Consider the following 15626-nt stretch of genomic DNA (forward strand, 5'->3'; position numbering starts at 1 on the left):
ATCTCATCTGCTTAATTACAAGGGACTTTTATTCTCTGACACATGTAATAATGTGAATGGGATATTCGTCACGTTTGCCACAGAGTACCTGTCCACCAAATTCTATATCAGATCCTTTGACTGTAACCACATCTATCATACCTTGACTGTAACCACAGCTATCATACCTTTGGCTATCACTGCAACTATCATACCTTTGGCTGTAGCCACAACTATCATACCTTTGACTGTTGCCAAAAGTATCATACCTTTGACTGTAGCCACAACTATCATACCTTTAACTGTAAGCACAACTATCATACCTTTGACTGTAACAACAACAACTATCATACCTTTGACTGTAACAACAACTATCATACCTTTGACTGTAACAACAACTATCATACCTTTGACTGTAGCCACAACTATCACATCTTTGACTGTAACCGCAACTATCATACCTTTGACTCTACCACAATTATCATATATTTGACTGTAACCACAACTACCTTACCTTTGACAGTAGCCACAGCTATTATACCTTTGACTGTAGCCACAACAATCATACCTTTGACTTTGTCCACGACTATCATACCTTTGACTGTAGCCACAACAATCATACCTTTGACTTTATCCATGACTATCATACCTTTGACTGTAGCCACAACTATCATACCTTTGACTGTAACAACAACAACTATCATACCTTTGACTGTAACAACAACAACTATCATACCTTTGACTGTAACAACAACTATCATACCTTTGACTGTAACAACAACTATCATACCTTTGACTGTAGCCACAACTATCACATCTTTGACTGTAACCGCAACTATCATACTTTTGACTCTACCACAATTATCATATATTTGACTGTAACCACAACTACCTTACCTTTGACAGTAGCCACAGCTATTATACCTTTGACTGTAGCCACAACAATCATACCTTTGACTTTGTCCACGACTATCATACCTTTGACTGTAGCCACAACAATCATACCTTTGACTTTATCCACGACTATCATACCTTTGACTGTAGCCACAACTATCATACCTTTGACTGTATCCACGACTATCATACCTTTGACTGTAGCCACAACTATCATACCTTTGACTGTATCCACGACTATCATACCTTTGACTGTAGCCACAACTATCATACCTTTGACTGTATCCACGACTATCATACCTTTGACTGTAGCCACAACTATCATACCTTTGACTGTATCCACGACTATCATACCTTTGACTGTAGCCACAACTATCATACCTTTGACTGTATCCACGACTATCGTACCTTTGACTGTAGCCACAACTATCATACCTTTGACTGTAGCCACGACTATCATACCTTTGACTGTATCCACGACTATCATACATTTGACTCTACCACAACTATCATACCTGTGACTGTCAATACAACTCTGTCTCTAAACCGCAAGCTAACTGTAAACTAGAGTCTAACCTGTGCCTTTTTCTGCTTAATGCGATTAAATGTATTTTCTGCCTCTTTGTTGTTTAAGGAAATTGGTTTGCACTAAAATATTTTCAGTAAAATGTACTACAGTGAAATTACATGAGGTCACTGAATAATACTGCCCACTATATGCCAAACTCTTACCTTCCCACATGCACTAACCCAGGGACGTCATTGAGGCCCCTCCACACCACCGGGCCACATCATGTCCCCTATTCAAAGGGATTTGTTATCTTCTAGATCCTTGGTACACAGGGGCAGCTCACCACATTCTGAAGGAGGCACACACCATCAACCTGCAGAAAGAACTAACTCTGCAGTACTGTGCATTCTTGACACATTGTATTCCTTTTCACACAATGCGCAACTGTGTCTTACAGTGTAGGCTTGCATGGTGACAGCCCTTGGATTAGAGCTGTCCTGAACACAATTCCTTTCTGTGGCAATCTCTAGCGCCCAATGAAGCTCCCTAGGCCCCACCACTTGATGCTGCTGATACCCATTCCAAAATACACTTCACAAGCTGCGAAAAGCCCCAAATAATAGAGTTTAAGTGGTAGCATCTTTGTACGGCATCCACCGACGCACTAGTCAACCCACTTTGTTGCATGTCAGTTCTCATGTCCCCGGATTACAGCAATAAATTGGAAAAGTTTCCATAACTTTGTCAATAATAATCTGAGGGCATTTTGACAGCTGCATGATATATATCCATTGACAAGCTTGGAGGCTCTCCCACCTCTTGTCTCAGCCCACCTTATCTTAATGTCTGAGGTCCTAGCTTCAGCTCTCCTCTGCAACTTATCTCCTAGACGTTGCTGGCTTCTTATCTAAGTATTTTGCTGCTTCACTCGGATGTGGTCATTTTTGACAGACTGGGACAAATGGGCTGTCCTTGGGAGCTGGTGTGGGCCTCCTTGCCTGGCTTTTGTATATGCTGGATAGTATGCTGCCTGTATGAATTCAATGAGTCTAATTGGATGTTACAAACCCCCCCACCCCCACAACTGCTTAACAGAGTGTGACAAAGAGACTCAGGTTTCTACCAACAGATTGTAAAGTGTGTCTCTAAAGCTAATGCAGGTGCCAGGAAAAGAAACAGACCCCTCTTATCAGCTAGAACAGGCTTCTGCTATTAAGAGGTCCTACTTTCTGAGTGATGGGGTTAAGAAAGGCGGGGCCTGAGGTTTATCAGTAAATGATTAACCGAGAGGAGGTGCACAAGGTCCACTTTGTCTCCAGGGGATGCACTGTAGTTTAACAATTTTCATTTCTCTTTTTAGCGTGCCACCTGTGTGGATTTGAGAAAGGCACATGACTGCAGAGTTGTGAGATGTGCCTGGGTCTTATGCCATTAGGACCACTGTGAGTCTTTGGCCACTGGAACAGGAAGTGACATTATATCCTTGAGAGTGTTCTGAATCTTGTACTCTTTATTAGATCTGTATTTCTGGAGCAGTGCTTAATTTGTAAAATACTTAAGTACCAAGGCCCTCGTCAGCAGGTCACCCCTGCTTGCACCACCCATTGCCACTGCTGCCAATGAGAGAACTGCCTCAACTACTAACCATCACACTGCGACAAGTGTGACAATGCAGACTGTTCGTGGCCCCAAGGCTATATGAATGACTTGGGCAATAGATATTAGTTGGCTTTAATGCATATTGAATAAAAAAAAGCAAGTGTTGTTCTGCTCGTCTTTAAATTGCACAAACAGCACCACCATCTGGCAGCTGTCATAAGTGCCAGTGTTGACAAATAAGAGCCGGTGTTGAGCACCGGAAACCACCGTCTCAAATTAAGCAGTGCTCTGGAGGTAGTAGTTCCCTATATATGTTTGCTTTTTCCCCACAGTTTTTGCTGATACTCTTTTTGTGGCCTTAGGACTCTGGGCACTCTCCCACTGTAATGCAATGTGAAAGCACGCTCACCCTTCCTACCCATGCTAAGAAGTGGTGCTTACCTGATTGGTTTAGGTGCTGTGCCTGTGAGTACCCTGTCAAGAGGTATACCCAGGGCAGGTACTGCACTGGCTACTAGTGGGCCTCAGGGACTTCAAACATGTCTCAAGGCTGCCATTGCAGGCCTGTGTGTGCGCATTTACACTTATGCTCAGGTTGGCCTTTCTAAACCATTGGCAAAGCTAGAGTGCCTTTCACTAAAGCACCCCTTGGGTGAGCCCTGAGGGGTGGAGCTAGTGATAGGTGAAAGGCAGGGCAGTTACAAAGGTGTGTTCCATACCCAGGTAGCGAAGAACCCCCATGTGTGCTTTACCTGCCTATGAGGTTTGCTCTCCCCATAGGTTAGCATGGGGAAGTGGCTGAGATTACTTTAAGGTGCAGTGGTGGCTTACAGTGAAGCAGCCTCATAGTGTTTACTATCATTGGAATCACAATGACAAATCCTCCCTTGTGGTAAAGGTGGATTTGTCATTAATAGCTTAGAAATGCTACTTCTAGAAAAGAAAATGGACATTTCTCTGCGCTAAACTCTTTTGTGTTTGCTTTTTAGTTTGACTCCAGTCCACACTGGAGGCTTGGGGAGCATATCTGTGCATTCCTGAGAGACAGCCATAAATATTGGATATGCAACTGGAACCACAGAACTCTTCAATTTGAGGACTTGGCTGGAAAGAGGTTTTGACACTTGGCCTCTGGGAAGCCAGATCATGGCCCTACTAAAGTTTAAGATCTGCATTCCACGGCCCCATGACAGACAGGGCTGAAATTTAGGGGAGACATCTGTGGTTCAAAGGGGAACCTTCTAAAACCACCCCCTTACTACAAAGGCACACCACAGTATAACTACTGGTGCCATACTTCAGCAGGGCAGAGATACACTTACAGTGACGTAGGACCAGACATTCTGGACTGCGTAGTACACACAGCCAGAGGAATCTGTTGTGCACAAGGAGGAGTCTGCCATTGGAAGGGACTGCGCACCATTGCTGAATAGTGTCTGGCCTGGGATGACTACCTGCTGCTGTGTGGCACCCAGAGGTGTGCTCTCCAAGGGCTTGTTGACTTGCCCCCTGTTCTTTGTGGAGGTCGCAGGGACATCAGAGACCTCCCGTGAAGGGACCTGCACCGTTTACTTGTTTCACCTCAAGAGCGGTGCCCTCTCAAGTGCCTACTTCATCTGCTGCATCCTGACTGCGGCACGGTATGAGTGTGAGACCAAGTATAGTACCTGCAGACTGCATTGCCTTGTGCAAAGCCAAAAAACATGCCCACATCTAAGGAGTGTGGCCCCTGCATCGTGAGACCTCAGCATGCTCATGCATCTAGTTGGTGGTAAGTGGATTCACTAGTTGCGTGACTCAGGGTGGCCCGCTTCATCATTCATACCACATTTCTCTCATGCTCATTGCGTGCGATGTCCGATTCACAGGTTTCAACCCTCAGAGGGAGGGCACATCTGTAGTAGTGCCTCATTCGACCTCATTCGGTATTACTGAACTTGCGACTGTGTGTGTGGGTCTGGATTGACTGGTGCCACTAATATCATCGCACACTAGATGTTGTGCCTCATTCCAGTGGACATACAGTGAGCCTGACTGTTTATTGATGTAACCAGATTGTCTGGTGCGATCGTATCATCATGCACCAGAGGTTGTGCCTCATTCCAGGGAGGTACAGCGAAACCGACCGTGGGTTGATTGTGACCGGATTTTCTGGTGTGACTTGTATCATCGTGCACCAGACATTGTGCCACATTCCAGGGAGGTACGGAGAATGAAATCATGAGTTGATTGGAACTAGATTGTCTGGTGCGACTCGGATCATCATATACCAGACTTTGTGCCTCATTTCCAGGGAGGTGTGGTGAGCCTAACTTTTGGCTCATTGTGATCGGAATTTACTGGTGCGACTCATATCATCGCGCACCAGAGGTTGTGCCTTATTTCCAGGGAGGTACCCGACTTGTGGTTCATTGTGAATGAATTGTCTGGTGCAGCTCGGATCAACGCACACCAAACATTGTGTATCACTTACTGTAGGGTGCGGGGACAGCTGCACCCCCATTCACTGAGTGCAGCAAATCAACTGCCCTCTCCTCACCCAGCCCAACGACTTTGTGTTACCAGGTAGTATCGCCCGGATCTGGCCTTGGTGGTGAGAGTAAGTGACTTGGCTGTGGCACACTTCAGAGCGATCAGAAGAGGGTCGAGGGACTGCATGACCCCTCCCCCCCACCTGTGCTTCACAGAACTGGGCTGGTACAGAAGGCCAATTGAGGGACCTCTTGATTTGACTGGGACAGCCTCTAGGCCGTTTCTTCTCCGCATACAATGGGTAAACTTCCGGAGTGGTGGCCAAACCCCCATTTGTCGACTGTTGACTGGTTTCCCTGACAGTTACTCCAGCCTTCTCCCATGGGACACTGACTAGGTGACTCCGGCCTTACACCGATATAATGAGTGGTGTTTGATTTTTTATACTTTAATCTGTTGGCAGAGTAGTAGAGGTGGGTAACTGAGAGGTGTGGGAGGGGTTGAGCCACGGGGTTTGCATTCATATGATCAACTGACCTTCCAGATATCATTTGCACCGCGTTATGGTGCAAAATGCGTGTGTGTACGAATGTGCGTCATACGGACTTGCCGACATCCTGTGCACCGCGTTACAGCGCTGTATGACTGTGGGAGAGTATGCGGCATGATCACAGCCTGCCAATAGTTCCACTGCATAGTGTTGTTTTAATTTGTTGTCTCATTACCTAACAAATACTCTGCTTTGACATTGGTTTTACCCGTGCAGCCTTGGCCCTCGGTGCTGCTGAAAAGTGTTAGAAATTCCTGTGTGTACACATTCCTGATATCATTGTGACCTGGATTGCACCAGGGTGGGCCCAGATCTGACAATGTATCGCATTGCATAAGGGTGCTGGGGTAGAATAGGATTTTTCCCAAGTGTGCATATTACTGATTTCATTTTAACACTGTTTGGCTTAGTACTGCTAGTAATGTTTCCAAGTGTGATTTATGGCCAGAAATACATGATGTGCATATTGTGTTAATTAATGTGTGTTGAATACAATCTTTATTTACATACACCTCGTGTGAAGTCCCTTTTGTGATGCTCAGTGAATGTACTGTATGACAGTGTTGTGGCAATGCTTGACACATTGCCTCTGTTATAAGCCTGACTGCTCAGTGCCAAGGTACCCAAGGGAGAGTGAGTGTAATCACCAAACCCTGTCAGGAGTGGTAGGTTCTGCCTGTCTTGGGCACCGCCTAAGCCAACCAGAAAGTACCAGTTCCAACACTCTTGGAGAAAGAAGTAACCTCTAAATACAGAGCCTTCTGTTTTTTTTGTTACCATTGGAACAGGAAGTGACATCTGACTAACTGAGACTTCTATGACCTTTTACCATTGGTACATGAAGTGACTCCAGAGGTCTAAAGCAATTTCTTCTGTTTTTTACCTCCCTTTCTTGTAGATATCGATGAGTGTCTGGAGCCTGGGCTGTGTCAGAACGGAGACTGCACCAACACAAGAGGAAGCTACAGCTGCCTCTGCAAGACGGGGTACCTGCTGGACTCCTCCCGGAGCAGCTGCATTTGTAAGTGTCCTACATGCCTATTTGAGGGTGGGGGGGCACTCCATCTCTGAGTAAGAACCAAGAGGCAGGACGGACTATTGTTACAAATGGTAAACGATTACAGTTTCAGAAATACTCCCACATACGTGTGTTATTTTAAATGGTCGCAGAGCCGGACCCTGCCACATCTGCATATTAGTTTGGAAAGGGCAAGAACCATATTTTGCCGCATCAGAGTGCACTCAGGATTTCAGAACATGTTATACAACCTGAATTGATCATTATGAACCATGAAGAACAAGTTACTTCCTTCGGTAATGCTTTTCTGGTGGATAGTATCTACCTTTTGATTCCTCCCCTTTTGAATATCCCCAAGTGCAGTCTTCCACGAAAGCTGCTGCTTGGGGATATTCAAAAGGCGAGGAATCCGCAGATATATGTATCCATCTGAGTGCCTAGTTACTTGTGTCAATGTGCAATAATACAGTGGGTTTAGTCAATCATATCTCATTGGACTGGCATTTGTAACTTGAAATTAGGTATGACCTGTTCAATTGTGATTCAAAGCACTGGGCCTCCATGATACGGATTGGTTATATTTAATTTTGTTACCAGTTCCTACTAATTACAGATCATCTCATCTAAACCCCACTTTTGGCAATACCAGAACTAAGTGATGCAAATGACCTGTCTTTGTTACCACAGTAATTCAAGGTTTATATTTACTTTGAAGAACAATTCCACAATAGTTTCCAAAAGTACCCAACATTACAACAAGCTGAAATATAAAGTCAGGTGTTAAAGAAGATGCAAAAAGAACAACTGATGGACAGAATGTTGAGCAATGTCAAACATTCACCCCAGTACAGAGATCTGAGCCTAAAACCATCGTTTCTTTGCTCCCCATTCCATTCCAGTTTGAACCCTGCCATATGCAAATCAGTCTTGACCCTGTTCCCCATGGGAACTGTCCAGCCCGAACTGCCAGGCCAGGTCCTCCCTGGACTGGAAAAAAGCATCCTGGGAGTAAAGGGAGGTGTAAAGAAAGAACATCAATAAAAAAGCAACACAGTGATTGAAATCCTATAAGCACAGTAGTAGCTGAGCTGAAGCTGGGGTGTCCACTGCAGGTCCAGGAGGGCTGGATAGATTCCATATTTTCAGAATAACTACCACCTATGCTTAATGAATTCAGTTGAGATTTATTGCTGGAAAATATAACACATCAATATGTCAAAAATCTAGCATTGATCTGTCCCTTCAGGAACTATGTTGAATTACCTTGAGGTAGAACATCAGACCAGGGCCTTGAAGCCTTATAATGCTTATGAGAAAGGCAAACTATACAGGCCACAGGGTCGCCTTGTGCCATACTTTCATATGTATGTATAAAATATGGAGAGCAGATCTTTAGTGATTGAGGAACCAATGTGATCTGATACCTCTTTGATGGAGGCAGTGGGGTGGGCGGTTCTTATTTCACTTTTCTGCAGGTATCATTTCACAAGAAAACCATGATCTCAGCTTCCACTCTGGACAGTAGTATCAGCCTTGTGAGCTTTTGCACAGATGAAACTCATAGGTTGTTCAGCCTTCATGTTTATCTGGTGCCTCCACTGCAAACTCCAGACACACTGCTGAGTACGATCAGTCCAGGAGCTTTTTTTCAGTAGATCAGTTAAGGACTTCATATGCCATTGTCAATTTTAGGGCTTTATTTAGAGTTTGGCAGATGGTATACTCCTTGACGACTGAGGTGAGTGCCCCATCCTCAATATTACAAGCACATTATAGCCACTGGCACTTGTACCCCCCCCCCCCCCCCAGCGCCTTAACACCCTAACGGGTGGGTAGTCATGCTTTACGATGATTGATTGATTGATATTACAGCAGATGAGATATCCTCCACCTTTTAACAGAGTGGCCGTTCCACCAAATTCTCAATATGGCCTTTAGTACTTCAATAAACACACCATGCAATCAAAACATACCAGCAGGATCTTAGACTTTGGCCTAACAACAGCTGAACTGTTCGATCCCTTTAACTATTGAACTTGTGGGAGTCCCAACTCTAAAAATCCACAGGGAGTCAGGGCACCAGCATTTGAAATATAAAAAAAATATAAAAATAATAATATATATAATAAAAATATGACACAAAGGTGTTGTCTTGAAGAGACATGTGTTATATCTGTGGGCTTACTCAACTCCTCAACTGTGCGGCTTTTTTCTGCACTGTCAGATGGTATTGGAGCACTTGTTCCGTCCTCTATTTTGCCATAGTGCTAACACCAGCCCATAGTATTGGAGCGCATTTAGTGCTCACCAGTTACATTACAAAATGATACATTAATTGTCATGGGCTGCAGGAGTCGGTAGTGATTTGCCCAGAATCACAAATTGTTCCGCCGAATACGAGATTTGAGCCTGGTCCCCCAGTTACCCGGTTATCAGTTCTGGCCGTTACGCCACATCCTTGTTTCACTTCAATGCTCCTCAACTGTGGGGCTTATTTACAAGCTCTTTGCGCTGCCGGTGCGGCACTTTTTGTGATGCACCAGCGGCGCCATCTGCTGCCCCATATTTACAAGGACACATAAAGCCACCCTGCGTGGCTTTTTGTGTCCTTGTAAATATGGCCCCTTTACACACAACACTTTGTGTGAAAGGAGCATGCCCTGGGTTTTGCTGTTGGTGTTCCCACGCAACACTCATGGCTTTTGCCACATTTCCAGATTTACAAGAAATCATAAACCTGGGAATGCATCAGACTACTATGCAACCCCAGGGAAGGCATAGGGAGGCGCAACGAGGAGACATTTTTAATTTCTCCTCATTTGTTCCTCTTTCACATAGAACGAGGAAATCACCTCTTGTGATTGTCTAAGTGCAGGAAGGTGTTCCTTCCTGAACATAAACAATCATTTAAAAAACAAAAAAAAGACGTTTTCAACTTCGATGTGTGCTGAATTAAGCTGCACACATAGAAGTTGCAAAACGCCATTTCAGATTGTTTATATGCAGGAAGAGACACCTCAATCCCATTGCCCTCAATGCAGGCACCCGTGCACTATGGTGCAAGGATTACTGCATCGGCGCATGGCAGCAAATTGTGTGCCAGCGCAAAAGAGAGCAAAGGAATCCGTCAGATCGTTGTAGATATGAAGCATCCCTGTGCTTTGGAATTAACGCAAAACGGTGCAGCCAAATGGCTTGCGGCAGCGCACTTAATTAATTCTTTGTAAATGAAGCCCTGCGTCTCACTATCTCTTGCACATTTGGTCAGCAAGTCCCCATCAACACCAAACAAGCAATGGCAAAGCCAATAGATCTCTGCAAAGCCCAAGCTATTGGCCTTGTCAATGGGAATGCATTTTAGCCATGTTGTCTTGAAGCACATCTGCTGTTCAGCATGGCTGATAGCCACTGAAAAAAGTGTGATGATGCAGCCATTGCAGGCTATGTCATAGAGCTTTTTTTATTTTTCCTTTAATAATTGTATTAAATTTTAACTTGTCACATGCAGGATAGCATCAATACACATTCCAATACAGAAAAAGAATAAGGAATTGACAATTTCCATGCACAGCGTTTCAATCCAACATTACAGTTCTGTGGCCCCCTTTTTTGAAATTTCCATACACAATTCTCCTTGATATGCATTCCAGGCACCCCATTTTTTGTCCCACTTTTTAGGACAGCCCCTAGATTTGTAAACCTCTTTTTCAACCACCATACATTTGTCCATTTCTGCCACCCATGCTATTGTCAGTGGTCGGTCTGCTGCCCCCCATTTCATAGCAATTGCCCTTTTCACCAATGTGTAACCCAGGGTGGCTAATTGTTGCTCTATGTCTGTTCGGTCGGTTGCGTCCCATACATTCAGAATTCCCATTAAAGGTGTTAGAGTGAATTGTTTCCCTAGCCCATCTTGTAGCTTCTCTGTGGCCCTCTCCCATAGGAGTCGGATCTGGGGGCAGTCCCATAGTATATGATAAAATGTGGCCATTAGGTTATATCCACGCAGACAGAATGCGTCTTGGACCCAGATACGTCCCATTGCGGGGATTGGTATATATGGCCCCGAGATACCCCTCTCGTCCCGTATGATATCTTTCCAGCCTCTATGCTGGGTTCGTCGGGATACTGTACAGCCATTGATTAATCGCTACTGATTGTGATGCCCAATAATAGAGCCGTTTGTCTGGGAGTGCGATGCCCCCGTCGTACCGCCCCTTCATCAATTTCCCTAAAGCGATTCGTGGTGTACTTCCATCCCACAATAGTGTTCGGACCTCCGCCTCGACGCTATTAAAATAGGAGTCTGGGACATGGTATGGGCAATTCTGGAGTAGCTAAAGTAATTGTGGTAGTGCCAGCATTTTAAATAGGGCCGCTCGACCTAATAGTGACAGTGGCAGCGACCTCCAATGTTTGACATCATTACGAAGTCTATTTAAAGAGACTACTAAGTTCTTGTCATAAAAAGTTTTAGGGTCTGGAGTAATGAAAATCCCCAAATAGTGGAATCCTTCGCAGGTCACCTCAATGTCACATCCCCTGGGTAGCCTAGATGTGGGGCCATGGAGGACAAAAAGCATTGATTTTGCCCAATTAATAGCATATCCCGAGTATTTGCCGAAGTTTGTGAATATGTTCAGTAATCTATGTATCGAGGCATAGGGGGATGCTAAGTAGATCAGGATATCGTCTGCCTACAATGAAATCCTGTCCTCAGTGTCTGCCTCCCATTTAGGCCTCTGAGAGTCACATCTCGTCTCACCCATGACGCCAATGGTTCCAACACTAGGGCGAAAAGTAGTGGGGACGGGGGCAGCCCTGTCTGGTCCCTCTGTGCAGCTTAAACGTCCGTGACGTGTGATTATTCACCCTCACCTGACCTCGCAACTCAGTGTAAAGCAGCCTAACCCAATTTATGAACCACGGGCCAAACCCCAAGCGAGCAAGCACTTCGAAGAGATAGGGCCACTCTATGGAATCAAATGCCATGGAGGCATCCAACGGCATAATTACCACGTCCTCTTCCACACATTGCTGATGTGCCAAAACATTATGTACCCAGAAATTGTTCAGTGTCGTGTTCCATCCCGGCACAAAGTCGGATTGATCGGCGTGAACAAATGAAGTGGGGACAGCATTGAGACGAGACGCTAGCAGTTTCGCTAGAATTTTGGCCTCCGCATTTATCAAGGAGATTGGCCTATAAAAGCTACATCTATCCACTGGTTTCCCAGGTTTACGGATTAACACTATGGAAGCCAATCTTTGATCTTCAGGCAGTAGTCCCTACTCTAGGCTTTCTGTATACATGTGTTTAAGGTGGGGTGCTATCCGTAAGGCCATCGCTTTTAGGAACTCAATTGGAATCCCGTTGGGCCCCATTGCCTTCCCTGATTGGACGCTAAATATGGCTTTGCAAATTTCGTCATCCGTGATGTCGGGGTCCAAGTCAGCTCTGTCTGTCTCAGACAATAAGGGCAGATTTATATCTACCAACAGCTGTCGAGAGTCCTCCGACGTATAGGTGGTGGAAGATGTATACACCTTCTCCAGATAATCCACCAACGCTTCCGCTATTTCTTGGGGGTCAGAGACCTGTGTATTCCCGCCGGTGGATAGTTCAGATACCCACCGCTCTCCCTGTTCCCTTTTCTCTAGCCAGGCAAGCATTTTTCCCGCTCTATCTCCCATTTTGTACACCTTGTGACGTGTATAGAATAATCGTGCCTGGGCTTTTTCTCGCGCCAGAGCTTTATACTCGAGTTGTTTAATGGTTAAGCAGTGTGCAGTGGCCTAGCTGGGTGAGGAATTATGTTGCGTCTCCAACTGTTGGAGTTCACTTTCTGCCTGTAATATTTGCTCATTATGGTGTCGGATATAACCTATCTTTTGTGCCAGTGCGTGCCCTTTTAGTACCACTTTGTAAGCTTCCCAAATGGTCTGCGCTGAGTCTACTGATCCCAGATTTTCAGTAAAATAACAGTCTGTCTGCTCAGTGAGCTCTTCCTTTATGTCTGGGATCGTTAGAAGCCATGGATTAATAACTATGGAGCTGCACTGCTTTTGTTGGTAAAAGTTGCGCTCAATCCATACTGGGGAGTGATCTGAGATCCCTCTTGGGAGCTTGCGACGATTGTGGAAATGGCCAATGTCTGCTAAGTGCGTAAGGAAGTATTTGATACAGGACATACTATTATGTGCATTAGAGTAGTGGGTGTAGTACGAGTCTGTACGACATGTGTGGTTGCAGCGAGCGCCATATTTCTGTCAGTCTCATGGCTTGAGGAAACTCCACCATTTGAGTGCTGAGTCGGGTGGGGGATCGTCGGGGAAACCTATCCAGTGCATCGTCCATGGTCATGTTAAAGTCAGCTCCCAGTATTAGGGTACCATCGGGGAGATCAATCAGGATCTTGCCTAAATCGCTGAGTGCTTCCTTCCCCAGCGCTGGTGGGAGATACACTGATACCACATTTATCGGTATCCCCAGGTGGCCTCCATCACCGCGAATCTTCCCTGCGGATCCACCCACGTATGAGTGGGCGTGAGAGCCAGGCTCTTGTGCACTAGGATACCCATCCCCCTGGAACCAGATGTAAACCCTGCATGAATCAGTAATTTATACCCTCACCTGCTGAGAGCCCTGCAATTGTTACCCACAAGGTGAGTTTCTTGTAGCAATACTAAGTCCGGCACCTGTCTCTTGAGGTATTGCGACACCACTCCCCGCTTTATTTTGTCTCCCAATCCGTTTACATTCCACGTCAAAATGGACAGTTTTGTGATTATAGGGCTACCCATGCTGAATCGTTAGTAGGACTAGCGGAGTACACGCTGAGGCCACCAAAAGGGTGAATGATTCCTTCAATGAGTGAGCAGCTGTCTGCATTAACCTGGACCGGCCATATGTTGCGGAGCATTCAGTGAACTTCAGCAGTCTATACCGCGTCAATTTAGGAAGGACACATTTTTCCAAAACTAGTGTACAACACTGTGCATCGTGACATTTAACATTAAAACTAAACAAAGAAGTCCCCCAACCCCCTTACTCTACCCCCTCTCTGCTCTCCTGCCGGTGGATTTCAAACTACCCACCCCGCAACAAGGCAGAGAGCCTGTCGCCCACCCCCCAATATGCGCGGTGCTTGGTGTACAACCCTCCCACCCTCTCCGTGAATTAAGGATGGAAACATATTACACATTATGTCATTTAGATCTATGCTAGTCCCATCTTAAGCTTTAACCATCTGAGCAACAGTCCTGTCTGGGTTAACATTGGCCATCATACCTCGTCAGCGACGGGTCTGTGAAGAATACCCCAGTACCTTGTCAGGTGTCTTACCCTGTACCCAGGGGCCTCAGTTGTCTCCCAGGTTACAATGCTTAGAGTTCACAATGCTCCACCTTGTCAGCCCTTCGAGGTCAAGTTCAGTTCTTCCTGAGTTGGATCATCCCGTGGTGTGTCACCATTTGTTGGAAAACGAGGCAGCATCTGTGAGGCCTGCACAAATAACATGACTACATTTGTCCTTCACTGGGAACCAAACACCCAATTGTAGCGCCTGACTCTCAGAGGGTAGCGTTGCAGAGCAGTCTGAGGCTTACTCAAGGGAGGTGGTGTGGGCTAGTAATCGCCATTTGCAGGGGCACAAGAATAACACTCAATAATTGATTGTCCAGTCTGCACTTTGCTTTATAAAAGTAAGAGTACAGTTATTAAACACACACACCACTCAATACTATGCACCAATTTACAAATAAAAATAAGCTGTTGGAATTACTTTGTGACATTGCATAACATCTCCACCCCTCCCGCAGGGGGGGTGGGGTCTAGTACCACCACTCCCATGTATGCACATCAACTTGCCCCCAATGCAGTTAGTTGAACATAACCTGGAGCGAGGGCCCTGCGCACTGGCACCATCCCACTGGCGACCCACCCCATTACCTCAACAAGCATTAAAAAGGGGTAAACCTGCCTTGGTGACACATGACCCTGACTGAGCATCTCCTACTGACCATAAAGTATGCACCTCTATATCTTAAGGGCTAGCAGTCTGGGATCTTCACCTAAGCGCAGCAGCAAGAATCCATGTTTACGCACACTTTAGAATGACAGTACTCATCACCTTGGTTGATCATTTGAATGCATTACAATTACAGCCCCTAAGGGCATCACAGATGAAATCACAGGATTGCGCATATACAGCCAGACACCCTAGCAAGACTGTCTGGCAACATAGCCCCACTTGGCTTATGAAATCTCCTTACACATGTGACTTACAGTCCCTTCAAAAGAAGTACTCCTGGCAACTACAATTCTCCTGCAGTGCGCCTCTTCACTTTAAAAGGAATCACAGGTAAAAGCATGGGATTACGTAAATACAGCCAGACCCCCTAGCAGGAAGGTCCAGCAACATAACTCCATTTAGCTTAACATCACCTTACACATGTGACTTACAGTCCCTTCAAAAGAAATACTCCTGGCAACTACACTTCTCCTGCAGTGCGCCTCTTCACTTTAAAAGGAATCACAGTTAAAAGCATGGGATTACGTAAATACAGCCAGACCCCCTAGCAGGAAGGTCCAGCAACATAAC

The 15626-nt window shown here is 45.5% G+C and overlaps 1 protein-coding gene across 4 annotated transcripts in view; it reads left to right on the top strand.

The window, feature by feature from the left end:
* The window catches only part of LTBP4 (latent transforming growth factor beta binding protein 4), a 1245426-nt gene that overhangs the window by 940228 nt on the left and 289572 nt on the right, over positions 1–15626 (top strand). For all 4 annotated transcript variants that reach the window (XM_085625396.1, XM_085625398.1, XM_085625397.1 and 1 more), the window contains exon 10: positions 6904–7026. In XM_085625396.1, the coding sequence (XP_085481522.1) occupies positions 6904–7026 (123 nt within the window). The remainder of the gene's footprint in view (positions 1–6903; positions 7027–15626) is intronic.

Source organism: Triturus cristatus, chromosome 9 (genome assembly GCF_964204655.1).
Source record: "Triturus cristatus chromosome 9, aTriCri1.1, whole genome shotgun sequence".
NCBI lineage: Eukaryota > Metazoa > Chordata > Amphibia > Caudata > Salamandridae > Triturus > Triturus cristatus.